The sequence below is a fragment of the Triplophysa rosa genome, linkage group LG18 (assembly GCF_024868665.1).
Source record: "Triplophysa rosa linkage group LG18, Trosa_1v2, whole genome shotgun sequence".
Classification (NCBI taxonomy): Eukaryota; Metazoa; Chordata; class Actinopteri; order Cypriniformes; family Nemacheilidae; genus Triplophysa; species Triplophysa rosa.
In genome coordinates, this window is record NC_079907.1 from 13,502,417 (window position 1) to 13,530,308 (window position 27,892).

The window sequence follows — 27,892 nt, forward strand, 5'->3', positions numbered from 1 at the left end:
CAGCTCGTCTTGCATGCTTCACGATAGACCGCGAGGTGTCGCACGCTCATTTTCAAACTGTGAATGTTTGAGTCAAAATAGTTTAATCCATGCAGATACATTTGTAAATGAAATTGAAACATTTCAGTTATTAAATAAATACTTTAATCAATAAAGTTAGTTACATGAAGGATAAAATAATAAATGCTGTAAATTCTGAATGTTAATACTAAACTAAATGAATAAACAAAATGCAATGGATTGCAAATTGTAAATTTCTACATTGAAGCAAATCATTATATTATCATCATCATAACATTTTGGGTAAAAGAGTTCACAACACTAAGCATGTTCCCATTTGCTTTAATGACAACATGCATGTTTGATAGCTTAAATGGAATTCACGGGTTTACACCAAATCTGATGATCAAGGTTATTTCAGAGTGCTTTGAATGTTTCAAAAGGCATCATGTGTGTTAACACTATCAATGTCACATTGATTAGGGACCTAGAGCTGCAGACTTTACATCCTAATGTTACTTTGTTTTACATTTTTTTAATTGTTGGTTCACTTCCAGGTTTAAATGACATTTTGCCTTGCAGACTTTTGAACCCCACGGTAAAAAAAATGTCTCAGGCATGTTGATATTTACTGTAACACACTGTGGCTTACTGAAGGATCACGGTATCTGAATGTACTAATGCACACTATTATTAAGCAGTGCATTATAGAGATTTCATCGTTATAAAAACATTTGCTACGTTGTAAATAGATCTAATGAAGAGTGTTTTTTGGATAGAGATTTTCTTTTTTTTTTTCTTTGTGGTGTTAAGTTAAAAAATCCACTGTCTTTGCTGGCACCTAGTAAGATATTTGACAGGTTTTGTTCACTCATATTTGCAGTAGTGTTTAAGCAACTCTGGAAGTTCCAGCCAGTCTAAAGCCATTCTGTGAATGATGTGTTTCTGAATGGTCTTTCGGCAGAGCGTCTGCAATGAAGCAACTGAAAAAGAGGGACAGAGGGAGGAATAGTTACATTTGACATTTCTCATCATAAAGTACAATCGTATTAACAAATTATAAGGTGAAACTCTTACAGCCATATTCCACCTGCACAATCCGGACACATTTTGTCGCTGCAAATACATCCACGATGGCATATAAAGGCTTATTTGTTGGGATTCTCTTAGCAGAGGCTCCCATGTCTTCACCGTTGATGATGATGTGCATGTCGGCATAGCCTTGTCCTTTAGGCACATAGACAACCCCAATGCGACTGCGGCGTGCAGTAGGAGGTAATGCGTTGCTTTTGTACAGGTCATCCAGGATGTGACTGTACCTGCCAGGTCGACTGCGTCCCACCAGCTTGTCCAGGGGTATGCACACATTTTCTACATACAGGTGAGTGTTGGTAAAAAATGTTTTAGGCTTGTTTTCTATCTCACCACTCACATTTGGTTGTTCTCCTACCTCTCCTTCATCCTCAACGACTTTATTATGGTTTCTTGTTATAGCAAATACCCAGCTGTCTCCCATTTCCACAAGATCAGGCAGAGAGTATTCTGGTACAGTTTCCAGTGTTCGGGGGTCATGTGCGGTTAGTCCGATCCGTAGATGACCACACCAGCCCAGTTCTTTCTCTTCAATCTCCACAAGGAAAATCTCTCCAGGGCTTAAGGGGTCTTTACTGAAGCAGACGCCATTTGCAAAACTTTCTACGCGGGTGGCCTGAGTTCTTGAGGGGTCCAGTCTCACGTTTGTACCATGAACTGGGTGAAATTCCATAAACTGTCCTAAAACGGCTGCCATTTTCAAGGTTTCAGAAAAATAAAGGATCAACAGGAACCGGGGTAGTCTTTCAGGTTTAAATGTTCCAGAAATATTATCAAATATCCTGATAATACACTTCTCCGGGAGTAATCTTCGGTGAACCCATGATCTTTCTAGCAGACAAACTCCTCCACCATATCGGAATCACTTGAGCTTGTTGAAATTTCTAGTCCTGAAGGGCTGACTATTTTTGACCTGCGTGTGTCATTGGTGGTTTTAAATAGATAGGATATGCTGAGTGAAGACAAATGGCTGGGAGGAGTTTAGCTGCCAGATCTGCTCATTGGGAATTCTTTCCAAATTGTTAGAAATGATGGTGTGTGTGCTTTGTTTGTAAACTATGAGATCTTGAAAGGACAAAGTGAGCTTGCTTTGTGTATTTTTCAAAGTACCGTCTGTCTCTTCTCAGCACAGAAAGATCTGTGCTCAAGAGGCAGCTCGTGGCTTTATGTAGGGCAAAGTAATTGTCCTCTTTTACCCCACTTCAAAGCACAGCATGATAAGAGTAATATAAAAGTGAAGAGACAGTCTGCATTATGAGAACAGAGTATGCTTTTAAAATGTAATACTGATGTTTCTGTGATTAAGATCAGATGAATTTTATGAAAATATTCGTTTATGCTGTTTTATCCGAGTCATCAACATGTATTAGGTCATCAGATGTTATGTTAGGCTGTGTCTTTCTATGTGAGTCGATGTTAGGGCAGATTTGTTTTAATCGAGATTAAAGTGGACTGCAGCCACGCTTTCTATAATCAGATTGAGAAACTGCGGTTCGTCCGATCACATCCGGATGGAGCCTGTGTGGGGGAGGAGTCAGTTTCAATCCGTCGACACAGGTTCACCGTAATATAGCCTACCAATGATGTACGAGAGAGAGAAGTGTAATACTGTAGTTGAAAACTGTGGGTTTTAGTTCGGTGGATGTGTGCGCGCTGCAGGCACAGATCTGCACATCCCTGCGGACGCAATGAATGCCATCAGCGCGCTCTCGGTCTTTAACAGTAGCGTCGTAAAATCTTATGCCAAGCTGTGTGCAGATTTATGGATCATGCAAGACGTTTGAAGAAAGTGTCAGCAGTCTTCTCTCTGGGAATGATTCACAGATCTGCGACTTCATGTTAGTGAGAAGACGCCGTTGATAACCAAAAAGCTGTTATCTTTTGGCGATCGGGAGTCCCATGGTTCAGAATTTAGGTAAGTTACTGATTTTGTGCTCATTTCGTTCTTCCGTTGAATTTGAATAACAGTTCTTTCAAAACGTCATGAAGTTATTTTAGTCAATTGTATTGTTTATACGTGTACTTATTTAATTATTTATTCTGATATGCCCTTTGAATTTGTTGCCCTAAGCAACAATCACCTGCTGTGTTTGTAATTAATTGCAGCAAATTAAACTTTAATTCCACACTCCCTTGATCTATATCCATTGGCACTTGAATGTCTGAATGGTTAATAAAGATAATCTATCTGAGCCATTAAGACTTTAAATCCAGTTTATCTGACATGTGCTATTAATCTGCACTAAAAATGTAGGTGTTACAGATCGCCAGATGTGTAAAAAATAGGCTCTATATAAAGTAGAAATGTCATTTGTTGAATGGTTTTTCAGTTGTTTATATATCATAAAGTATTATATAATTACTATGCATATTTAATAAATGTATATTTTGCATGAAGCTTCAAAACACTTCAAAGCCAGCCAATTTTCCAGATATAACAGCTTAGTCTAGATAAATTTGTCAATGTTGTGAGTTACTTTACTTCTTATTGCATTCCAATATGAATCATATTTCTTCTTACTTCATACTTATCTGACAAAGCTTAAAAAATTGATGGCCAGCAAATGTTTCACACTACACACTATCAAAAATCACAGTAGCCTATAAAAACAACACATCAGCAGGCTGTTTCATTGTCTGCTCATTCCTTTTGTGAAAAAGGCTTTATCATAGATACCCAGTCATTGCAAATGCAAACATTTATACACTTTTTAGAATGAATGGTTTGTTGGCGGTCGCCAGATGATACTTTCAGAAGGATTGGATGAAACGTACTGTACATAAGAGATGTCCAACTTGGCACTTCTTATAGACTCGTGGTTGTAGATGTTCTCGTCTTTTGGTTTATTATTTCATAAATCCATTTGGTAAGAAACAGGGATTAAAAAGGGATTCCAGTTGCTGTGGAATTGGTGTCACAAGGTTACATAATTAAAGTAGCTAGCCTGTAACTTACTTTTAAATGCCTTACTTGACCTAGAAAGATAGCGGGAGCTTTTTGCTTTAAACTGAAGTCTGGGATGTCATTTTATATGTCCAGTGTGTAATTTTCTGAAGGATATATTGAAAGAAATGCTATAGAATATACATAACTATGTCTTTAGATGTGTATAAAGACCTTACATAATGAAGCGTTATGTTTTTATTACCTTAGAATGAGCTATTTCTATCTACATACAGTGCAGGTCCCTTTACATGAAATTCACCATGTAGTTTCAACAGTAGCCCTTAACGGACAAACTGCTCTACAGAGCGCGTTCCGTAAACACATTATTTCTTTCGGCAAAGAATCCAAAACGTGACAACATTTTAGTTCTGTCAGCCTACGTAGTGCTTCGAAAGGGAGGTTCGAGGGGTGGAGTGAGCTTTAAGATGCAAGCATAATCGTTCTTGTTACAATACTTTCTCTTCTACGCACAGAGTATATTACCAGCCAAAAAAGTGCAAGATTTCTTAAGTCCTCTTTAAATCCTCATTTATACAGTTGAAGTATACTGTCAGAGGTTTTCGGTGCAGCTTTTCGAATTTCAGAGTAGGCAGATTGTTATCACCAAAATCCCTGTTTATGCAGACTCCATTTCCAGGGTTTACTTAGAGGGAGATGAAAAATTTTACAAAATTTCATAAAATATATTTTATTTATATCACCCATAAGGCTTTGTGTTGTTTTAAAAACTGCTGATTGAAGATAAAGCAAAACAGCTGTTGTTCAAACATCCAGAAGGCAGAATAGTTTCATTGTCTTTTATCTGCTGACTCGACCGTATTTTGCTTGCGCTGTCTAGAGATACATCATGGCAGGGTTGACAGGAAATGAAAGAATCCACACATTGCCCTGTGGGATCCAGAGGCCGGGTCTACATCCTGAGCAGCAGACAGGAGACACGGACAAAAGGGGCATCGTGATCCAGCTGACCGGCACAGAGGGTGAATGGGACAGTCTTGACGACAACGACCTCATATTCACCTTAGACTGCGATGGCCAAAAGTCACTCAGCCCCCTCCCAAAGAAAAGGCCATGTTCGGTTGACGTTCAGGCTGAAGAGGAATGGGACCTAAACTCGCCTGCGTTCACCGTTCCTCTCTCCCCCTCTTCGCCGGGCTCCCTTGGCTCTGGCTTCCTAACACCTACCCACCGGCCCTTGGCGAGCCTAGTGAAGTCTTTATCTACGGAGTTGGAACTAAAGGAGTCCTCTCTAAAACCCAAGCCACTTCTCAGTCTCGTCAAGTCAATTTCCACAGAGCTTTCCCACAGCGAGCCGGAGGTGTCTCAATCCAAGTCTGATTCCAAGCTCAATCTGCACCTGTTGACGCAATTCACCCAATCTAAGAACCGCAACGGTGACTCCCGCACCGCCCCTCCATCTCCGGTCAACCTGTCCCCTACTGAGCCCAAAGCCAGCTTCTTCAGAATGGAGCTCGAGGACACTCGACGCAAGTTCTCCGAGGCCATGCAAGAACCTCTGAGCATGTTCAGTAAGATCATGCGTGAGGACAGTGTTGGCAGCCCCAAGCACCAAAGGAGCACCGGGTCAATGGAATCTCCGAGCTACAAAGGATTCGGAATTGGGAAATCGCTCACAGACTTGACCCTAGGCGAATCGCCGAAGAAAGTAAGGAAGGCAGATTGCGAGATACTACCGCAGTGCATCTGGCCTGTGAAACACCGCAAACATTGTGTTCATAAATCTTGCCTTGCCCATGATGACCACAATAGACAGGACGACGTTGCGCGTATCATGATGGAGTCCAACACACATGGCACCATGATCCAAAACACAAATACGAATAGAACCGATCAGCAAGGTTTGCCAGAAGATGTTGCAGAGCAATGTTCAACTCCAAAGGGTCTCATCTATGTCGCATTGCTATCGTACTGCTACTTTATCTTACCTATGTCTTCTTATTGTTCTGGGCTATTTTTCGGGTTAGCGTTTGGATTAATGTTGGGTCTTTTGCTCATCCGATGTGGCTCCACCAGACACCCATCCACCAAGCAAAAAAGACAAAATTTCATCCCTTATAACAGCATTCTCTTTGAGCCCCTACAAAGCAAAGCTCCTTGCGTCAAGGTGAGTTTGATTCTCATTTTCGGTCCATTTTTAATCGCAGAATATGTGTGATACTTTGTGCAATGCGAACAGGTTGAGCGAATGAACATTGCATAACACATCGCAGGCACTGGTAATTTAAGTGCTAAGAAAAGCAAAAGAACAGCACCCCAGGTAACTTTCTCGCAGACTGCTGTTAAACCTAAGCCTGCATTTCAATGTGTCAAATTATACGTCCTGCAGGAATAGGTTTTTTTAACTCAGTGTCTAAAGTATGCATTTAACATCTTGCTGCATTTCTCCAAAGATTCGGCAAGTGCCTCATTACTTCTCCATTCCACGATTAATCTGTCTGTGGAAGAATAACACACGCCCACTGCTTGACACAACCAGCTACAGCTTGTATCCGGATGCTCCACTTCTTTAATTTGTGTCTTCTTTGCAGTGAGAATGCAGGCAGATATTAAAATAGAATTTAACAAAAATATCTTTCTGTATCTCAGGGCTGGATGAATGAAATGTACGCATACGATGTAGAAACCTACCACCCATCCCTTATGCACTCTGTGTATGCCACATTGGAAGGACCCTATTTGCGGCTTGACTACCCCCATAACAACATTCCCCGCTGGGCTGCCTTTGATGAGCCCTGCTATGAGACGAATTTCACCCGCTATGGGATATTTACACTCACTGGCAGCAAGGTTGGTGTATATACTGATTATAGGCTTTTAGTAGATGTACAATAGTCTTCTGTGATAGCATGACACATTTTCGCTCATGGCCTCTAAATCCAGCTGGCTTGAATTTTAATGTGGTTGATGTTGCGAGGATGCCACGTAATATTAATGAGATTGTTGCCTTGGCAACAGGTATTTATTTTGCCATTGGCTTTGGCTCGGAAAAGAGTGTGGAACAGGAAGTATCCCATCTGCATACGTTTGGCTGAAGGAGAAAGAGCTGTGGAGGAGGAGACGGTTGACGGACAGGGGGAGAAGCAGAAAACAGAGAAACTCATTGGCCATCCTATTACAATATTCCTTTTTGGAAGAACAGGGCGGGAAAAAGAGGAGTGGTTTCATCAATTACTTTCTGCGTCCGGCTGCAATGAAGAGGACCATTTTGAATCCGTATTTGGTGGGAAACATATTATCAAATAGACTCAAGTCAAGTTAATTAAGTCAACATACAAATCAAACAAATCATTAACTTTGTGTTATGTAAAAGTTATTAAATAAAACTAAAAAATATCACTGTAGAAGTTACACATACATCACTTTTTTTACTCTGCAGATAAATCTGTGTTGCACGTGGAATGCCCGTCGGGTCTGTCACATGGTGATGAATGTAGGGAGAACATTGAGGATGTATTCCACAGTGACCCGGTTGGCAAAATAAAGGAGAACATTTTACCAGACTATACTTCTTACATGACCGGTCTCATCTTCTCAGGATATGACAGTCCTCTGACAAGCCCTTGCCATAGCAGCACCCAGAGTAGTCCTGCTGATAAAGAGCAGGTAAGGTATGAGATGTATTTTAATGACATATTGACTGACAGTTTTCATTATCTTAATTAAAAAAAACACAAATTGTTAGACAGTGTGCCTTCTATTTCTTATTTGCATTGTTTCAAAGTATTCTTTCTTCCCTTGTTAAAGCACAACTTTTGCTGCCATGAGGATGAAACAAAGCCTGTCTGGTTGAATGCTCTGATTGGCCGAATCTTTTGGGACTTCCTACATGAGAAGTACTGGGCCGATCAAGTCGCAACCAAGATACAGAGAAAGCTGAGCAAAATCCGGGTAAGGGGAGAGATAGGAATGACAAGATGTTCTTTAATAGGATAATGTATTTTGTTTAAGATTAGTTTAAAGGAACTTATTATTTCCATAGAAAATGCAGTAAATCAATTTACTGAATTCATGTAGTTGAAGATTAATTCAGAATATGACAAACTGACATCCCTGCTGAAATAAAAACAATAGAAATCCAAAAGAACCCATCACAGAAATTCTAATGGTTTCAATTCAAATACCACTATGACCAATTCTGTCTTCATTTACTCACCCTCAAGTTGTTCCAAATCTGTATACATTTCTTTGTTCTGATGAACACGGAGAAGGATATTTCTATAACGCTTGTAACCAAACAGTTCTTGGCCACCATTTACTACCATAGTAGGAACATTTATTTTATAAATTTCATTGTTCCGTTGAACCCAAAAGAAGACATTTTGGAGAATGTAAACCGTTCTGGGGCACTTTTGACTGCCATTGTCATTTTTCCTACTATGGTAGTGGCCAAGAACTTTTTTTATTGGTGATGTGTCCCTTTAAAAGCGCAGTTCACCCCCAAAAATAAAATGCTTTCACCATTTACTCACCTTCATGTCAAACCTGTATGACTTTCTTTCTTCTGCGGAACACAAAAGAAAATATTTTAAAGAACATTGGTAACAACATTGACCCCCATTGACTTCTATTATATGGACACAAACCACTGAGACATTTCTCAAAATATCTTCTCTTGTGTTCCACAGAAAAAATAATTATATACAGGATTTGTCCAACAGAAGAGTGAATAAATGATGACAGAATGTTTATTTTTGGGGCGAGCTATCCCTTTAAGAGTGATTCAATACAAGAACCATCTCATACACTAGTATGAGTAGTAATGTAATAATGTCTTTATTTTTATATTACGTCACTTTGTATTCTCAAATAAAATATTTTATTTTTATTAAAACGTTATTTATTCAGCGGTTTACTATATAGGTTTATACAGGCTATGAATGATTCCAACCTGCACATATGTCTGCATGTATGTTTATCATCTTTTCCCACAGCTGCCTTACTTCATGGATGAGCTGACCCTCACTGAACTGGCCATGGGCTCCAGCATGCCCCAGATAACAGGCACGTCTCCGCCACAGGTCAACAGCAGAGGTAAACGTGCAGTCTTATAAAAGAGCACATTAGGTCATTCATCCATCAGGACTGCCTGAGCGTATGTGTTATTATGTTCCTGCACTGAGCAATAGATGAGATGTTATTATCCTCCTGTAATCCTCCTCTCAGTCAATAGCAGTGTATCTGAGCATGTATCTGTTTAACACACTCAGCTGTATGGTGATACGCTTACTGTAAGGCATATTATCCCCACGACTTATTATTGTGTGGAGCCCAGAGTGCGTCTTTCACTCTCTGCCTTATGATCTGTGTGTTATGTAACACATAATGACATTTGGCAGAGTCGGACACTCATAGCATTTATGGATTTATAATGTGCGCTAATAGTTGTGTGAGTGTTTTACTGTGCTATAATTATACATCATTTGTATAATCTGTGAACAGGTCAACACAAACATTTTTTGTGACAAGCAAATGAAATGCATTCATGCATAAGTCCTGATCATTAGTTGTTGTAATTGTACTTATTATAAAATGACTATTTAGCAATATATGTTTTGGGATATTGTTTTAGTAACAAAATTATTTTCTTGTGTCAGACATGTTGTCTACACTGTAAAAAATTGTTCTGTAAAATAACGGTAATATGCTGGCAGCAGAGACGCCAGTAATTTACCGTAATTTTACGTTATTCATGCTGTGAAATTATTTTACAGTATATTGCTGTAAAAATGAAATACAGTGCATTGCTGTTTTTCCCGTATTTATCGGTAAAATGCTGGCAGCAGAGACGAGCCCTTTTTAAATCGCGTAAGTTACTAACTACAGCTTGTTAGGCAGCAATTTCAAACATTACTTGATAATACTTCCTTTCTGAACCACATACTCTCGATAAAAGTTTTAAAAATGCTTTATTTACCGTGTAATTTGAACATGCAAATGCAGGTTGGTGCAGATAAAGCGCTACGGATGGTCCGTCCTCGCGTGGGTCCTCTTCGGGCAGAAAAGTCTGACATTTGTGGGAAAACTCCACCTGGCCAAAAGTACCTGACTGAAAATGATTCGGGACGCTAAAGAATTGTGAACTTACTGAACTGACGAAACAATCACGAACTTTCACAAAACTAATTCTCATGCTCCAAAAAAATACTGCATTGTACTGTTATTTACCCTCTGATATTTTCCTATGCTAAAAGGATATGCAAAAATATTCAGTTGACATTAACTGTTCTTTAATTTAGAAACAAATGTAAAAAATAGGATTTGTGGTAACTCACGATTTTGTATGTTTTTTTTTCAAGTCCACAACACTGTAAACCCCAACTGAAGCAACATAAAATTGCATGTTTTAACCATGTGAATTATAATTTAAACCTAAACAGTGTGATAGAAGTCAAAGTAAAAAAAATTGCTAACAAAATACATATTTATTGTAGGACTGAGTAATACAATAAGTAAATAGAAAAAACATATGTTTTGCAGTATTTCAGTCTGTGTACCACATGTGTAGCCTATATACGTATAGGCCCTATATGTGTGATTGTGCCTGTTGGGTTTCTGCGTATACTTGATGGCTGATTTGATCATATTTATGCTTGTGCTTGGTAATCAAGGGATCAATGTTTGTGAAATGCCAATTGTGTGTAATGAGCTGGAGTGCAAAAAAGTCTGCCATTTTATAATTTTTAAGACCGCATGTCCACTGGGATGGACATTAAATAAATAAAATCCTGTGTTGTACAACTCTAATATATCTTTAGATTTTTTTGAAAAACATAACATCATCAAATAAAATATAACAGGGGCAAGACAATGAGGTTACCAGTAACTTGGTAAACAATCTGTGAGGTATTATTAAAATGATAGAAACATGCAGTTTTATTGGTCTAAACCAAAAAAGACATAATGTCCATTCTTATTGAAGCAGGGTCTGAAGGGGTTAACACAGCCCACAATGCATTGCATACAGTACAACAGTAGATTACTGTTGACAGATGGCTGTAAATTAACAGTAGTTTCTTAAACTGCAAAATAATGCCCAGGATGCATTGTTTTCTACAGTATATTACTGTTTTAACAAAAAAAACCAGTATGTTACTGTCAGAATATGGCAGTTTTTTAACAGCAATTTTTTTACAGTGTAGTGCATTGCTCTTGTGCTGTAAACTCAGTTAGATGTGATGCTCATGTTAGAGATACGGGTTTATTTTTGTGTCCTGTTCCTCCATTGTTTTCCATCAACTCTCAACTCAAATGTCTTTTTTTGTCAGGTCTTTGGTTACATTTGGAAGTGGAGTACACAGGGGCTCTGCAAATGATTCTGGAGACCAAGATTAACCTCTCCAGACTTGGAAAGGAGGGAGTACTGGAAGCAGACACAGAGTTGGAGACCATCAATGATTTGTGAGTTTCTGTAGAATTAAATAAAATTATCCTGAAGAATATATTTTTTTCTCCAATATTTAGTGTTGCCTGAACAGCAGGGTCAGCAAGTTTTAAAACCACATTGTTTGGTATTTTGTTTGATTATAAAAGTTTTTAATTTATTTAGAAAAACATATTTATGGGCATAGTCAACCTTTCTCACAGGAATTCGTAACTTTTTTACGAGGTGGTTTTTTTTCCCGTATGAATTCGTACGTTGTGAATCGTACAAAGACGTATGATTACTAGAAAAAAAGCAATACTGAAACCACACCCCTAACGTCACTGGCGCAAAAGCAAATCATACTAAAATATACCAATGAGATTGTACGAATTAGCCACATCGTAAAATAGTTACATTTTTGCCGTGAGATTTTGTTGGCATAGTTCAAACAAAATTTTTTATTCTGTCATCTTCTCATGTCATTCCAAACCTCTGTGACTTTCTTTCTTCTGCAGAACACAAAAGAAGATATTTTGACAACAACATTGACCCTCATTAACTTTCATTGTATGGACACAAGACCACTAAGACATTTTTCAAAATATCTTCTTTTGTGTTCCACAGGAAAAAGAGTCACATAAAGGCTTTGAATGAAATGAAGGTGATGACAGTTTTTTGGGGGGAGAACAGTCCCTTTAATTTGTAATATTAACAATGGGGACTCCGTTGCATCTCAGCAAGAAGGTTCCTGGTTTGAGTCCTGGCTCAACAGAGTTTCTCTTTGTCATTGTGTGTTTTCTCTGAGTACTCTGGGTTCCCCACTGTCCAATACATGAAGTCTAGGTGCACTGGAGACAATAAATTAATTTTAGTTCTGTGAGTGCCCTGTAATAGACTTGCGATCTATTCAGGGTGTACTCTGCCTGTGGCCCAAGATGATTGTATCCTTGCTTGTATTTAAGCAAGATGCTCAACACATTGTAATGATATTGTATAACAATATAATATATAGTCTAAATTAAAAGTATTAATATTAATATAAATATATTATAAAATAGTTTTATAATGAATCTCTGTCAGGTCTAGAATCTCAGTGCTGGCTGACAGTGATGAAGAATCTTCAAGTGCAGGATCCTCTGATGAAGATGACACTGCTGACACTCATGGATCTCTGGCAGAGAAGACTCTGTCTGCTGCGGAGGGGTAATGACTGTTAACTCATGCTTTACTGTTAACTGAAAAGAAATCAAAATAAATCACAAAATAAAACCTACTCAATTAACTCTACTGAGATCAATGATGCATTTTTACCAAAGTGAAAACTATGTTGTTACAAGAATAACTAGATTTTGATTGTTTTTTAGGATTTTATTATAATAAGACTATTTAAATGTACTTTATGTTAAATCATTTGAAATCATCTTTTGTCCTCCTTGAATATTGTCAGAGACACCCTACTGGGCCACGGTCCACTAAAAGGATAGTTCACCGAAAAATGAAAATTCTGTCATTTCTTCCCCCTCTTGTCATTTCAAACCTGTATTACTTTCTTTCTTCTGCTGAACACAAAAGAAGATCATTTGAAGAATGTTGGTAACCGAAGCATGGTGGTACCCATTCACTTGCGTTGGTTTTGTGTCTATACGATAGAATGAATGCGTACCGCCAATGTTTGGTTACCAGTATTATTCAAAACATCTTTTGTGTTTTGCACAAAGTCATTCAGATTAGAATTTTTGTTCATTTAAGCTTTCCTGTAGCTCAGTGGTAAGAGCATGTCGCTAGCAACACCAAGGTCATGGGTTCAATCCCAGGGGATTGCACATACTCAGATACAATGTATAGTATAATGCAATGTAAGTCACTTTGGCTAAAAGTGTCTGCCAAATGTAATTTGTAATATTAACAATGGGCGACTCTTTACTATTTAGACATAGTGTTTATACACCACTTATGAGGGCAATGTTGTGTTTATATTACGTCTTTAACATATTATTACTTCTGTTCTTTTTTTTAGTTCTTTGACAAAATTTCAACGCCACCTAATGAAATTTGTTTTTTCTCCCCACAGAGCCGCAGCAGGTGGCAGCACTAGTAGGCGGATTTTGCGATTTGTTGACAAGGTTGCTAAATCAAAGTGCTTTCAGAAGGCCACAGAAAATGAATACATCAAAAAGAAGTTTGAAGAAATGTCCAACACCCCTCTGCTGCTTGCGGTGGAAGTTCAGGAGCTCTCTGGAACACTTGCTGTGAACATTCCTCCTCCCCCCACTGACAGAATATGGTATGTGCCATTCTCTTAAAACTGACATGCTCTGCTTATGTTGCATTAGGGAGTGAAGCTTTGCCTAAGCTCACAAGATGTTTACAAAGATTATCTCGATTAATCATGTTCCTTAGAATTTGGTATTATTTGCTCTTTGATTACAAGTTTGACACAAGATTGTAATTAAATTTCAATTTGAGATTTAAGGATTAGAACATGTCTAAAGCTGTATTTGAAAGGAAATCTTGTAGCGTTGGGGTAAAGCACAAGCCCTTAGACTGAAATATCCTAAACCACAGCTAAAATCTTATTTCATATTTTTATTTTATTTCATTTTAAATCATAAAAGTAATCATAAAAATAACCAATTAGAAACTTTTTGTGGCGTTTTCTCAGGTACAGTTTCTGCTTCCCTCCGAAGCTTGATCTAAGAGTCAGACCCAAATTGGGAGAACGAGAAGTGACTTTCTGTCATGTGACTGAATGGATTGAAAAGAAGCTACAGGATGAGTTTCAGGTACATTTTCAGCACTCTTTAGAGAACTCAATGTACGTAACTACACATAGACAAACATGTTAAGCATATTGCAATTTTTAAATGCCTAAAGAACCCACATCACAATTTCTCAATGTTCTTCTATTTTCCAGAAAGTTTTTGTTTTGCCCAACATGGATGATATTTACTTGCCACTGATGCATTCTGGGATGGAAAATGTACACCCTGCACAGGTTTCCCGTCATTCATCTGTTGCCTCCACTGAAAGATGTGATACGGAACAGACTTCAGAATTACAGTAGTGCCTCCTTGTGGACAGACATAAAAATACACTAGTTCCATAAACTCAAATCTGATGTCATTCAGATTTAATTTTATTGAAACATTACAGCACAGATCAAACGATCAGTGGCTTTCAAATATACATAAGCAAATATACATAAGCATGCTGTGGTTTATTGTGAATATAGTCATAATATTGTTTTTAAAAGGCACAATTTTGGGTGCTTAATGGTTTTCATGAAATGTTTACCAGAAATATTACTGATGTAAATAATTTTTCTTTCAAGGAAAATAAATAAATGCAATACTTCTATTAGAAGATATGGTCATTGATATGTAAAAAAGTAACAAATACAAATTGTAGCTCAGTGAAATTGTGAATCATGAATAAACCACAGCTGTTGACCAGTTGGCATCAAGGACTGGAACTATCCATTTTATAATCTACACAAAAATGAGTTAATTAGACATCTAATACAATGATTACAAAGCACAAAGGGCCATTTGTCGGTTTTACAGTCACTTTCGTGCCAGTTTATAGATGTTGTTGCCATATTGGCTTGCTTTGTCAGTAAACCATTTTATTGCTGCATTGTATTTACACCGTGGCATGACAGCTGTTGTTTTAGGCATTATTTGTCATAAACCTGTTAAAGTACTAGATAATTGCTTAAATAAAATACATTTTGTAAAACTGTCAAATTAAATACCGCTCATTAAAAAAGGCATCATTTTGACAAACATCAAAGACAAAAGAAAAAATATTTGTTTCACTTCAAAATTGTTATTTCCAACCACATGCAAGCATTTAAATGTGAAAATTTGTTTTGTTTACGGTTTACGCATTAGAAATACTCTAAAAATAATATTCTTTTTTGTTAATCATGTTCTATTTTCTAGAAACTTGTAAAATTTGTAATATTGATGTGTAATACAAACTATGCTGTCTTTTAGATACATAAAAAACAGGACAAAGACTCTGCTTCTCTGTTTTAGCAAACATTTAATAAAAATGCAAATGCATACAAAAACTTGAATGTATTACTGTATTCTGTAAAATGGCTGTTTTCACGGTTATAGTGAATGTGATGTAGATCTCACTCTTGAACTGTGATGATGTCTGCTAGAGTTGTGGCTGGTGTTAGTGTTTGTCAAAGTGTTAGATCCCTGCTCTGCTTCAACCTCCAGATCACCAAGCTCCAGGTTCTCACACAGCAGGTTTATCTGCCTCTTTATTTGAGCCATGCGACTCTGCATGCGCATTATCGTCCTGCGCAGGTTGGTTGCAACGGCTCTCTGCTTCCGCCGCTCGGTTACAAAGCGATGATGTAATTCTCTGTAGCAGTTGTGTTGGTCCTGGTTCTCACGCAAGAGCATCGTGCCGCAGCCCATTGGACACAGCTGTCTCCAGTAGCTGCAGCTCTGCTCATGGGCCTGCGCGTCTTTCCTCATCACCTGTTCTCCACAGCCATCATACGGGCAGAGCTGCAGTTCATATGGACAGTTAGAGATGTGGAGATATTCACTGGAAAGAGGGAAAGTGGCCCTGCAGCCTTGTTGTTGGTTTCGGCACTAAAAACAAAGACACATGTTGTATCAAGTTTATATTTTAAATGCTGTGTTTTGAAATAATTTATAAAGTAACATAAATGTGTATTATCCATTGTGCCTACCTTGATTGTTAAACGGCCGATGGATTTACTCAAACGAAACAAAACAAGCATTTGGTTTTGGTCGATAGACTTCCTACAGCATGGGCATTTCACCTGTCTAAAATCACAGAGACTTTAATGCTTGCTTAAAAATCCAATTATTTGCTTTACAATTATTGGTTGTTAAATTGATACCGTTTCATCCACAGTAAAATGCATTCTTTGCAGAAGACGTGGTTGCATGTAAGTCGTACAGGGCAGCATATGACCGCTCTACAGATGACACAAATCAGATCATGGTCCGGAGTGTCCACAAACTGCTCCACTTCATAGCCTCCACTCTGAAATCACACAATATAAAAAAAATGTCATATTTGTTGTCATGTCAACACTGTAAAAGATCTGTAAAAAAATGAAATTTACTGTACCGTAAATATACCGTAATTTTTTTAACAAAAATTTCTAAATTCTTGTAAATTTGCAGTCTTTTTTTGTAATTTGACGGTAATTTTACTGTGTTTCAAAAACAGACTGTATAAAAAGAATCGTAAAAACAGAACATTTTCTGGCAGCTGGGATGCCAGAAATATACCGTAAAAATAACAGTTTTTCACTGTCTAAATGTTTTTCTTGTAAATTTGTATTCTTTTTCTGTGATTTTACACTTTTTACTTTATACGTAAAAATCGTTTAAAAAATAACAGTAAAATAACACAAATAAAACAGTTTTTTTACAGTGAATGCTAAAATTAAGCAACACAAGGTACATTAAGAATGACTATTTTTTTAAATATACATTATTTTAACTTTTTTTCTACAAAGAAAATTAAATATTCAATGTAACGAAAGAAACAAGAGTTAAAAGAAACTCACCATTTTTCTCTGTTAGTGCGTTGAACGATACAGCTGATACATGTGACGTTAAAACTTGAACAGCCAGAAATAAATCAATCATGACAGCTCACAGCTAAAACATGCCAAAGGAGATCACTTGACCCTCGATGATTCAGAAATACACTGCAGATTTTCAGTCTTCCCCAAGTTTCCATTCTAGCACAAGTTACAAATGTGTTTGGCACCTGACAACTTTTTTGACAGTATCCACTGGGATTCTGTTTTGGTACCATCTAGGTTTTACTTATTAGACAAAGGCATTGCTATGGAAACCACTGAACTGTCAATGGCTGTCTGCTCTCGAGGCTACAAGCCCTTTTCTGTACACACAGTGCAGAGATCTGAATGGCCAAAGAGAACGTGGGCACAATTGTGTACTAAAAGTGTAAAAATACAGTATATATAGTACTCGAAATTTATATCTCACCCTTTAATCTTTGAACTCATCAACAACTTTGTTTTTGGAATAACATTATACTTAGTATTCTGTAAGGAGTCTAAAAAGCTTTTTACAATACAGAACACACCAGGTTGTACTGGATACCAACCAATAAGTGTAAGGAACTATATTACCCCTCTGCTTGGAATATTATAGAAGTATTTTTAATGGTTTAAACATATATTTATTGTTTCCTCTAACAATAAATATTGCATTAAATCAGCTTTAGAACGTGCCATGCTTCAGTGAGCAGAGGTCAACATGACATTAAATAACAAATAGATTTGGCATCTTATCAAATTCTTATTGTTCAAATTTAATTCTCACCCATTGGACAATGTAGATTTTTAAAGACATATAAATAAAATATAATTTATTGGCCCATAAACATGTGGCATAGTCAATAGAAGGGAATAAGTATATAAGGTGGAATAGTCTCGGAACAATACTGTAAGTAAATGTGCATTAGGCTATGAACATGATTAAATGTCTTAACACAAGAAGGGAAATCTGCCAGGTGAATTCACCAACACGTGTTAACAACCACGTGTACTCGTATAACTAAAACAAACACTAAAGTGTGACAAAGGCAGTAAAGTTTGACTTCCCTGTGTAGAAAATGTATTTACTGTACACTGTTTGTGATTTAAGAAAGGCTCAGTTTTTTTCCAGCAAGAGATTGTTGTCCTTATGTTAATATTTACACCTTATTACCTTATCTTTTGATCAATTATGCACATACTGTACCTGTAATTACTTCATTAAAGGGAAACTTTTACCTTTCAAACTCGACCACAGAATACAGTAGTAAACTTAAAGACCTTCCAAAGTTTTTGGAAGAAGCAATACACCTGTTAGCAGGCAATGATTATGTTTTTCATGTTATCGTGGCATGAAAACAGAACCCTTTGACAAGTTCTTAACATGTCAAAGTCTTAGAAACACACAATGTCTCCTTGAATGCATTTTCATTTATCACCCTAGTCAACCAACTATGGTGAAACCTCAAATGATGTAATGTAATTTGAACAGTTTAAGGATTTGTTTATATTTTACAAAGACCATTTCTGTGCACTTTGTGAATACATGCATGTGTATGTCTGTGTACTTCTGTCAGGACCGCTGTCGTCAAATATTTAAACAATAGCAATATTTAAGGTTGGCGGAATGAAACTGTCCTGGGCAAACTCTGTCCACGTTGCATGGACAGAGCGGGAGCGCAGCAATACATGTCCCCCCACCTGGGGAACCAGAACAGTTCATGATGCGTAACAGGATTAAATTAAATGATCCGACAGATACGTGCAGATATGGAGATGGGGATGGATGTGGGTTTTGAGTGCAGCACGATTGAGCAGCTGATAAGGAGCAAAGAAAGGCAACTTAAATAGCACGCAGTCTAGTATGTGTTGTATGACTATTGGTTAACGTTGATTACTGATGTGATGCAAGCTTGACTCACGTGATCTGCCAGAACTGACGCTACACTTGATATTTACATCAGTTACAACTTTAATCTTATGGGAACACAAACACTGATATGGTTCCAGTCTGAAACATTTATTGAATCTCAAACAGGCTTATAACCAAAAGTGTAGATCAAATTTCCAGTATGGAATACCATTAAATTGACATACAAATAAAAGACTGAAGGTCTGAATATAACCTTAAAGTAAAAAATCTGTAAAAACACAGTACAATGGTTCATTCAAATCCTGTACAGTATATACTGTATGCATGCTGTAACTGCTTTTCCTTTAAGTTATTTACTGTAATATTTAATAGATATTACTAAATGGATTACATAGAGTAGAGATTACAATGAACCAGTGTTTCATCATTTAGGTGAATCATAGATGAAAGAACACAGACAAAGATGTTATGAAAAGAAAAATGTATTTGGATTATGCGCTTATATTTTGGTTTCCTTTAAACTCAGACTATCATGTTTTACCTCCATCGACAAAACCTGCTCTTCGAGGAAACAGACGTGCAGAGGTCGCCAGAGCAGCTTTTCTGGTAAAGGTCGTGCATCGACTTAGGATCTCTTGAGTTTGGGGTCTGGGTGGTACTCTGGGGACCATGGCTGCTTTCACAGGGTAGCTAGAGATGGAGGGGCTAGACTGGCCACTGGAAATGCCGCTGTCATCTTTATTCGGCTGTCTCAAGCTCTCATCTCCATCTGAGCTGGACACACTCTGGCTTATAGAGTCAGTGTCTGAAGAACTGAAGCTGAAATCGGTTCCATCATCCCTGAAGATGCTCTTTAGACTGCCAGACTCCTCGCGTTGTTCTGGAACGCTCTTTGATAGCACTTCCAGAGAGTGGGATTTGTGAATGAAGCTGGAGGTGGACAGGTTGATAGTGGCGCTGTGAAGTTTTCTTTGAAGAGTCTGAAAGCTAAAGGTAGGGCTGATGTATGGCTTTAGGTACATGGAGGGCACATATCCGGCCTTTGTGTTGTATCTGTTTCAAAAATAAGTTTTGATTAAATCTGAGATGTAACTCTAAATGCAACAATCCTATTTATATATACTTCTCTGTGTTAAGAGAAATCAAAATATAAAAATAAAATTCTGTCATCATTTATTCACCCTCATGTTGTTCAAAACATGAATATGAGATGGAACACAAAAGAAGATATTCTGAGAAATGTCCCTGTGGTTTTGTGTCCATATAATGGAAGTCAATGTTGTTTGGTTACCAACGTTATTCAAAATATCTTCTTTTGTGTTCTTCAGAAGAAAGAAAGTCATACAGGCTTAGAATGACATGAGGGTGGGTAAATGATGACAGAATTTTCTTTTTTGGGATATCATGTACACTATACCTTGCTTTTCTTCCCTGCAGTTTATTTACCTGTAACTTTCAGTTTCATTTTGTGATTTCTATTGTCTTTCAATCTTACATATTTTCAATTTCCCTACCAAACTTCGACCTCACTATTATTGTAAATCTTTATTCACTCATTTAACTGTTTCCTTATGACATTCCCCATACTTCTGATCTATTTATATACGAGTCTTAAAATACATTTACATTCTTATCAGTCCTCGAATGTCAGTTCAGTGTAAAGGAAACAAATGAATACCTGACGAGCCACCAGCCATTATCAGACATCTGTAACACCTCCACAACAGCGCCGATGCTCAGACAAAGCTCATCCTCTTTTTTTGAGGTGTAACTTCGGGTGGAACAGTACAAAGACACTGGAAAGAGTATATAGAATTAGCAAAGCTTCTTGGGACATTTATTAAAATGACAAGTCGTCATAACAGTCACATCTTACTATCACAAGTTGAGTCAAACTCATCTTCATCCTCTTCCTCATCACATAGTTCCAGATAGGGCGCAGGAAACCAAGCTAGACGTTTATCCTCATTTTCAACAAGCCACCAACCTGTCCACAACAGCAAAGAATTAGACAGACTGTGAAGAACTCATCTATATAAAGTAAATTCAATGAATATCTTCTCAGTTCAAGTCACAAGAAGAAAAAAATACCTGCTTGGTCTTTAATGAGCACATCCAGTCTTTTATCCACAGCAACCTTAAAGGGTTTGTTCTTTGTGTCCTTGGTCTCATACGGAGCCACACATCGATACGTCTTGGATACGAAAGGCTGGGTCACATTGCCAAAGCTCAGACGTTTTTGCATGTCAGCTCCTACCTTGGCAGAGGGGATGAAGTCTGATTGCAGAATCATCACGCTGCAAACAGTTAAAGAGGTATACGTAAAATTTCAGCAGGTTTAGCTGGCACAGATCAAACTACCTGGCAAATGCTGTGATAGTCTAAGTGATATCTACCTGTTTTGGGTAAACTCTGGCTGAAGCTCTTGTTCGTTTGGCAGGAAGAATCGAATGACCTCTGTGGAATGTGATACAGTAGAGTCACACTGCAGCAGACTGGAACAGTACTTCTCCAGACTCTTCAGTCGATCCACAGACTTGCTCAGACCCTTCGTCGGAAAGGGTCTCTTTACGTTTCTGGCTGCAAAACAAATTTGTACCCAAAAGTGAGCAAAACCTGACAAATCAAGCAGAATGGCAACGTCCCTTTTTTTAAAACAATGTAAAAACATACTAGATAAAGTTTTTTTATTGTAATAATGCAAAGAGTTTTCTTTTCGGTTAGAGTCTGGGTTAGGACTAGGGTTGGGAATCGAAAATCAATTCCAATTTGGAATCGGAATCGAAAGGCTAGGACTCGGATCGGAAACAAAAGGAATAGGAATCAGATACTTATCAATTCCTGTGTGCATATTTTCAGAAAAGAACACGCGTTGCGTGATCTGCTGATATCTCAATAAAAGCCCTTATGAAAATTAACAATATTTTTACTATAGTAAGCATAGTTTAACTACAGTATTTGCACAGGAACCACAAATTAACCATAGTTTCATAATAGTTACTACAGTTTAACCATGATGTAGTTCAACTATGGTAATACAAATTGTAATAAATCAGAAAAAAACATGGTTATGTGTATATATACACAAAACGGTGCTCATAAATATATATATATATATATTTGCAAACAAGTGAATAAGTAGGCTAAATGACCATACAGGTTGATATCTAAATGTTTTACTTCAACTGTGGAATCGAAACTGGGAATCGATATGAATCGAAATCGATAAGCAGAATCGCAATTGGAATCAGAATCGGAATCGATAAAATTCAAACGATTGCCAACCCTAGGTTATGAGTGTAAAACAATGTAAGTCTATGGAATGCCTTGGTTAACGTTTTTTCAACCACAAGAGAAACTGTCACCCATACTGTACCTCCAAATCGTGGGAGCACTCTGTCCTTTTTACGTAGTGGGTTTTCCACAGGGAATTTCTTCTTCAGCTGTTTCTGTTAAATTAAAAGTAAAGTAAATAAAATGACGCGCTTTTCACGTCTGATAACGATTTGTGCTCATTGCAAACAGGCTAACTTAATTCAGAAACCTACATGCAGCGTCTTGAAGTCGCGGAGGGATCTATACACTGTCACTTCGCTCTTGTCAGACCATAACACAGATGTCATGTACACCTGCAACAACCACAAACCTCACCATAAACAAGCGATATACATCATTTATCTATTACTGAATGTTAGAATGCAAAACATTTTAGAATACACCATATTCTTACTTTGCTCTTTTCTTTCTGCATGACTCCGATAACTCGGACATCAACGGGAAAGCGCGGTTCACTCATCGCTGACGCGGATCGGAGGAGAGTTATCAACACGAGAAATATTTCCTTCCTTGTTTAAGCTCAGCACCCCCAGCATCCTCAATATATATATCCTTGCCGCACATGGGCGTGTTGTTTATCTCACGTGAGGGTTTGATAGAGTGTCGGCGCGCTCACGTGCGTTGCGTTGTCTCGAGGTGGGCGGGAGAGGTTCATGTGAAAGTGCGCAACAGTGAAGGGCTCAGTGATACAATATCAGCGTTGTTTTCAAATCTGGCGATGATTACTGCAGAAACCATATGACTGTGGTATTTGAATTAAAAATATAAAAATACAAATGAAGAGTTTATTTGCAAAAACAGATAACTCTTAAAAATCTTTTAAAACTTTTTTTACCGTGCTATTGTGTTTATTGAGTTATTATTCAAAACAACCCAACTGTAGTTTGATTGCTTGGAATGCACAATAAAACTTTATTTAATTTGATTTCATTAAATAGGACCAACATAATCAACATCATTCTCGGTCCTAACAAGATTTCAATTTAATCCAAAGTGACAATGCATTAAAGCTATTTTTCTTTGCAAAAAACTACAAAAGATGTTAATCCAAGCAGTGTTTGGTAAATTACTCTGAAAAAGTAATTAATTACTAGTTACTAATTACATATTCAGTAGTGTAATTAGATTACTGTACAAATTACTCTCTCCAAAAAGTATTTAGTTACTTATTACTAATTACTTTCTATATCCTACATCAACCTTGATTAGTTAAGGGATTGAAGGATAGACATGAAATGGCTTATTTAATTCATTCAAATAAATAATATTAAACTACATAAAGTAGTATTATTAACTGACCAAAGTATTACAAATGTGAGAATTATACATTAAAGCAAGGATTTTAAAGTTAGACTTTGAATTTTTATGTCAATTCCACTATTGCACACACATATTACACAAAGGATTTAGTTTAATTACATCAGAAGTAACTGTAATTAAATTACAGAAAAATAAGAGTAATCCCTTACTTTACTTTTTCCAAGGGAAAAGTAATTAAATTACAGTAACTAATTACTTAGTAACTAGTTACACCCAACACTGAATCCTAGATAGATAGAAATGTTTTTCATCAGTAGTAGGCCCAGAGGTGTTACCTGAAAACCATACAAAAGTAAGTGTAGTAAAAGCTACCATACTTGAGTAAAAGTGCAGTGAAAATTACTCCATTACAAGTTACAAGTCACGAAAGTCCAAAACGACTTTAGTAAAAGTCTTAGAGTATCTGATTTTAACAGTACTTGAGTATTTAACTCATACTGAATGTAGGCTCAAGAAGCACTTGTACTCAACACTTAAGAGATATAGTATGTCAGTGAAAAACAAGAAACTGTTGATTCATGAGGAGAGCAATCGCATCAAACTGAACACCTCAAAATTGCAACAAATCCAGGTCGACACCATAGCCTACGTTTATTACAGACACCCAAGTCTCAGTTAAGCTCAAGTGCTCATAAGGAAACCAATATTCTTCAAAAAGGTCTCTTATGTAAAACGGATAGATAAAATAATGTTAAGTAAAAAATTACGAGTCAAAGCCTTTTTGCACTGGACATGCTGGTTTTGGCTTTATCGCGGGCTAACACCAGCGATGTCAATTACCTGAAAATGCACCCACATTGACATAAAGAAGCCATGTTGACAAGTTTCAAAAATGCACAAGATATAGAACCTTAAATGCCCTGTAAATGGTAATGTTGCTTCTTCTGTAACAGAAATGAACTGCTGCAGAAAAAGTTAGGTGCCATGCAAAATGTAATGTGTAATTGCATTAGTCATTACAAATGTAGTGGAGTAAAGAGTATATATTCTTATTAAAAAATGTAGTCAAGTAGAGAGTAAAAGTTGCTAATATCTTTAATACTCAGTACAACTACAAAGTAACCAAAAAGATAAGTACAGTAACTAAGTACATTTACTCCAATACTTCACACCACTGAGTAGGCCTAACAACAGAAAAGCAGTCACATTTTGCTGAGTCAGATTCACAATTACAGACAGCTGGACCTTTCCCGTAAAGCATGACTTTTCATCAAAATAACCCGTGTGGGCAGATCGTGGCTGTCATTCTTTAGTAATGAATTTAGACCATGATGACCTGGTGCGGGGGTGGACAGTCTGAGGGACTCGCAGGTGTATCTTCAAACCGAGGGTGGTGAGAGGGCAGACAGTTAGAACATTGATCTGAAGCTGCTGGCATCACAAGCCTGTGAAGAACCGCCAAGACTCCTCCACAGAATCTTGCTCAAGGTCATCAACAGTAGGCTGTCATGCTTCCCACATCATCACCTGGAAGAGGACCCCGATGGCACGTTTTCACCCCTCATGTGAAAATACCAAACACGTGCTTTTCGTGTACCACCAACCCAACAGGGGCAATCCTGGGGAAAATATGTTGATTCAGAGCCAGCGGCAATGGAGAACAATAAGATGATTCTTGCGAAACAGTTAACACCATGAAAGTCCCTAGGTAAAAGGTAGAGGGGGTCCGAATATTTCAAATTGTTGCTGATCTGTAAATTGCAGAAGTGTTTTTTTTGTCTGTTTATTTTCTTTAGTACAATACATTGCAATGCTTTGATTATACACAGTTTGCATTTTACAATGGTATACAGTAAAAAGTAGCACTTTAAAAGTTTCTGGTTGTGAATGCTTTCCCTGATCTAAATTAATTTTAAAATGCTTGAAAAGTTTCTCTAGCTAGTTCTTTTCTTTATAATAGCTTATAAATAAATGACTTGGATTTAAATACGCTGTTATAGTGTTGTGTTTGGGAGGTTTCAGGAAGTGAAACAGTTAATATTTATTCTATGTTTAGAATCATTGTTGTAACACAACTACTCGTTGAAGCCGTTTATGTTTCGTTTTCTGTAAAAGTTCTTTGTAATGTAACCAATGCATTATTTAATGCTATAGTATTTGGAAAAACAAGTAAAAGTTTGTCTATTCGATTGCTAGCAACATTTTTAAAGGGATCTTTTACCCAAAAAGGAAAATTCTGTCATCATTTACACACCCTTATCAAACCTGTTACTTTCTTCATCAGAACACAAGATATTTCGAAGTTTTGCAGTTTTTGCAGTACTCATTCATTTGCATTGGTTTTGTGTCTATACAATAGAAGTAACTGGGTACCACGATTGTTGGGTTACCAGTATTTTTCCAATTATCATATATAAGAAAGTCATACAGGTTTGAAATGACAAGAGGGTGAGAAAATGATGACAGAATTTTCATTTTTGGGTGAACTACATTTTAACACTAGGGGGCGGTTTCCCGGACAGAGATTAGACTAATCCAGGATTTGTCTTTAGCTAAATTAGGATATTTAAAAAAAACATACTTTACAAACAAACATTACTGTGTGCATCTTGAGACAAAACAATCGCACTGATATATTTTAAGATATGCAAGTTGTTTTCGATCAAGACGGTACTAACATTTTAATTAGTCTGGGACTATCTTAAACCCTGTCCGGGAAACCGCCCCTTGGTGTTTTCAAGCATTTAGCAAAACTAACCATATGCTTTTAGCTCTATTGTTATTACACACCTTATCATTTAACTCTATTGGCATCCTTATAGCCAAACATTACTCACTACCAAGCAAAAGGCAGTACACGACTTTGGTCAATATTACTGTATATCACAAACACCTTACAGTAAATCTGCACATTGAATATAATGTACTATATATTTAGAAGTACCATAATATTTGATGAACATTTTGTAAGCAGTCAGAAAACAATGTGCCTTTGAATGCTTGTCACTGGGGCATTTATCTTTCCTTAAAATTTAAAACAAGTATGACATTGATAAATTAACTATCACATACCTACGTGACAATGGAGACGATGATTCATAAAAGACATGCATTTTATAAATAAGCATTTAATTCTCCACACCTGTGAATGAATCACTATTAGAACAATAATATTTGTTGTGAGTAAATTAATGACAGCAACAATAAGACTGCTAACAATAATACCAGACTGTCAAATTAATTGATTTATCAAAAGAGCCTTGTGTAGATTTATATTTTTATGACATTTGTACAATAAATTCTATTCTCGGTGAATGGTTTGGCCAACAGTTCACTAGGTAAACTTTATTGTTCTGCCTAAACAAGGAAAAGAGCATATCATTCTTCCTCTTACTGTAATAGCTTTTGTCATGTCCGGTAAACTTCCTTATGGTTGTCCAATGACCCACCCTGATGCACATTTAGCATTACTGGAAAACAGGAGCCTGAGCTTTCTTTATTTTTAGTATCTAATCTTGCACATGGTTTGCATTCCACTGTAAACAAATCATGAATGTTGCATAATTCGGATAAAACTTTACAGTTTGTCCATAAAAACATCAGACAAACAAAATAAACATTACATTTCTAAGTCTTCTATATTGTTATATATGAAGAATTCAGTTCCAAAATTTCAAAACTTTTTTCAAAAATCATGTTTTTTATTATGTTATAATGTTTTAATTGTGTTAGTTAGCTGTATGTTTTAAGTTATTATGGCTTTAATTAAAACAAACAATCTGCAGTTTGATTGATATTCATTTGAATGCACAATAAAAAAAACATATTTTTTAACAGAATTTTTTTAAAACTGAGTTATCTCATTTTGGAACCAAACTCTTCATATAGATCTGATGCTCAATTACCCTTAAAAAGCCTTTTAGACATTTCTTCTAAGTCCGTGTTTGAATAGACTAAGTCACAAGGAGATGATGATGTTGACAAGTGAACATTATTTTCTTGCTATCAATATTCCCAAAACAAGGGGAACTAATCCCAAAGCAGAATGAAAAACGGGCAACCTGATGTAAAGAGAAACTGATATGAGTGGATAACGATTTCTCAGTTTTAACAGAAGCTTTTGGGTTTTTAGGCTTTTAATATACGAAAGGGACTTTTTGGTAATTAGATGAGACCTGACCTTGGCGCCGAGCAGGACTTCTAACATTGATCATGGTTAACTTCCTTACAAATGAACGATGCACTATAAACCCGGATAAGTTCTACTAACTCAAAAAATTTGAGGCAACTGATTGCCTCTATTTATTTAAGTTTGCAAACTTAAATATCATCAGTGAGCATATAGCTAGTTATTTGAGTAACTGTAAATTTTAAATAAACATTAATTTAAATCAAAATATATATTTAGTGTTTGGTTCATCTTAATTTAAT

General features: G+C 36.9%; 4 protein-coding genes across 4 annotated transcripts; 1 reads left to right on the forward strand and 3 right to left on the reverse strand.

The window, feature by feature from the left end:
* Positions 1–81: 81 nt before the first annotated feature.
* neurl2 (neuralized E3 ubiquitin protein ligase 2) lies at positions 82–1,951 on the reverse strand. Its single transcript, XM_057357951.1, has 2 exons — positions 1,078–1,951; positions 82–983 (listed from the first exon to the last, which is right to left on the reverse strand). Exons 1-2 carry the CDS (start codon positions 1,787–1,789, stop codon positions 868–870), a joined length of 828 nt encoding a protein of 275 aa, XP_057213934.1. The 5' UTR covers positions 1,790–1,951; the 3' UTR covers positions 82–867.
* A 681-nt stretch (positions 1,952–2,632) lies between these two features.
* On the forward strand, positions 2,633–15,475 carry tex2l (testis expressed 2, like). Its single transcript, XM_057357939.1, has 12 exons — positions 2,633–3,007; positions 4,878–6,164; positions 6,647–6,847; positions 7,016–7,280; positions 7,437–7,663; positions 7,805–7,948; positions 8,992–9,091; positions 11,326–11,458; positions 12,504–12,626; positions 13,495–13,707; positions 14,086–14,206; positions 14,338–15,475. Exons 2-12 carry the CDS (start codon positions 4,887–4,889, stop codon positions 14,485–14,487), a joined length of 2,955 nt encoding a protein of 984 aa, XP_057213922.1. The 5' UTR covers positions 2,633–3,007; positions 4,878–4,886; the 3' UTR covers positions 14,488–15,475.
* A 58-nt stretch (positions 15,476–15,533) lies between these two features.
* Positions 15,534–17,074, reverse strand: rnf151 (ring finger protein 151). Its single transcript, XM_057357952.1, has 4 exons — positions 17,048–17,074; positions 16,315–16,460; positions 16,141–16,237; positions 15,534–16,039 (listed from the first exon to the last, which is right to left on the reverse strand). Exons 1-4 carry the CDS (start codon positions 17,072–17,074, stop codon positions 15,542–15,544), a joined length of 768 nt encoding a protein of 255 aa, XP_057213935.1. The 3' UTR covers positions 15,534–15,541.
* Positions 17,075–19,033: 1,959 nt separating this feature from the next.
* On the reverse strand, positions 19,034–22,751 carry noxo1b (NADPH oxidase organizer 1b). The gene is made up of 8 exons (XM_057357943.1): positions 22,596–22,751; positions 22,414–22,494; positions 22,242–22,314; positions 21,262–21,445; positions 20,957–21,162; positions 20,742–20,852; positions 20,544–20,661; positions 19,034–19,918 (listed from the first exon to the last, which is right to left on the reverse strand). The coding sequence occupies exons 1-8, from the start codon at positions 22,659–22,661 to the stop codon at positions 19,396–19,398; spliced, it is 1,362 nt and encodes a 453-aa protein (XP_057213926.1). The 5' UTR covers positions 22,662–22,751; the 3' UTR covers positions 19,034–19,395.
* Positions 22,752–27,892: the final 5,141 nt, after the last annotated feature.

What these genes read in the sequence shown, in the direction of transcription:
- neurl2 (XM_057357951.1), bottom strand. Translation starts at nt 1,789, where the DNA reads ATGGCAGCCGTTTTAGGACAGTTTATGGAATTTCACCCAGTTCATGGT. An exon ending in TGTGCAGGTGGAATATGGCT is followed by an intron (nt 984 to 1,077) that starts GTAAGAGTTTCA and finishes CCTCTTTTTCAG; the next exon opens with TTGCTTCATTGCAGACGCTC.
- tex2l (XM_057357939.1), top strand. Translation starts at nt 4,887, where the DNA reads ATGGCAGGGTTGACAGGAAATGAAAGAATCCACACATTGCCCTGTGGG. An exon ending in GAAAGCTGAGCAAAATCCGG is followed by an intron (nt 7,949 to 8,991) that starts GTAAGGGGAGAG and finishes CTTTTCCCACAG; the next exon opens with CTGCCTTACTTCATGGATGA. An exon ending in CCCCCCACTGACAGAATATG is followed by an intron (nt 13,708 to 14,085) that starts GTATGTGCCATT and finishes GCGTTTTCTCAG; the next exon opens with GTACAGTTTCTGCTTCCCTC.
- rnf151 (XM_057357952.1), bottom strand. Translation starts at nt 17,074, where the DNA reads ATGATTGATTTATTTCTGGCTGTTCAA. An exon ending in ATTTATTTCTGGCTGTTCAA is followed by an intron (nt 16,461 to 17,047) that starts GTTTTAACGTCA and finishes GTGTGATTTCAG; the next exon opens with AGTGGAGGCTATGAAGTGGA. An exon ending in ATTTTACTGTGGATGAAACG is followed by an intron (nt 16,238 to 16,314) that starts GTATCAATTTAA and finishes CTGTGATTTTAG; the next exon opens with ACAGGTGAAATGCCCATGCT.
- noxo1b (XM_057357943.1), bottom strand. Translation starts at nt 22,661, where the DNA reads ATGAGTGAACCGCGCTTTCCCGTTGATGTCCGAGTTATCGGAGTCATG. An exon ending in GCGACTTCAAGACGCTGCAT is followed by an intron (nt 22,315 to 22,413) that starts GTAGGTTTCTGA and finishes TTAATTTAACAG; the next exon opens with AAACAGCTGAAGAAGAAATT. An exon ending in AGTGCTCCCACGATTTGGAG is followed by an intron (nt 21,446 to 22,241) that starts GTACAGTATGGG and finishes TTTGTTTTGCAG; the next exon opens with CCAGAAACGTAAAGAGACCC.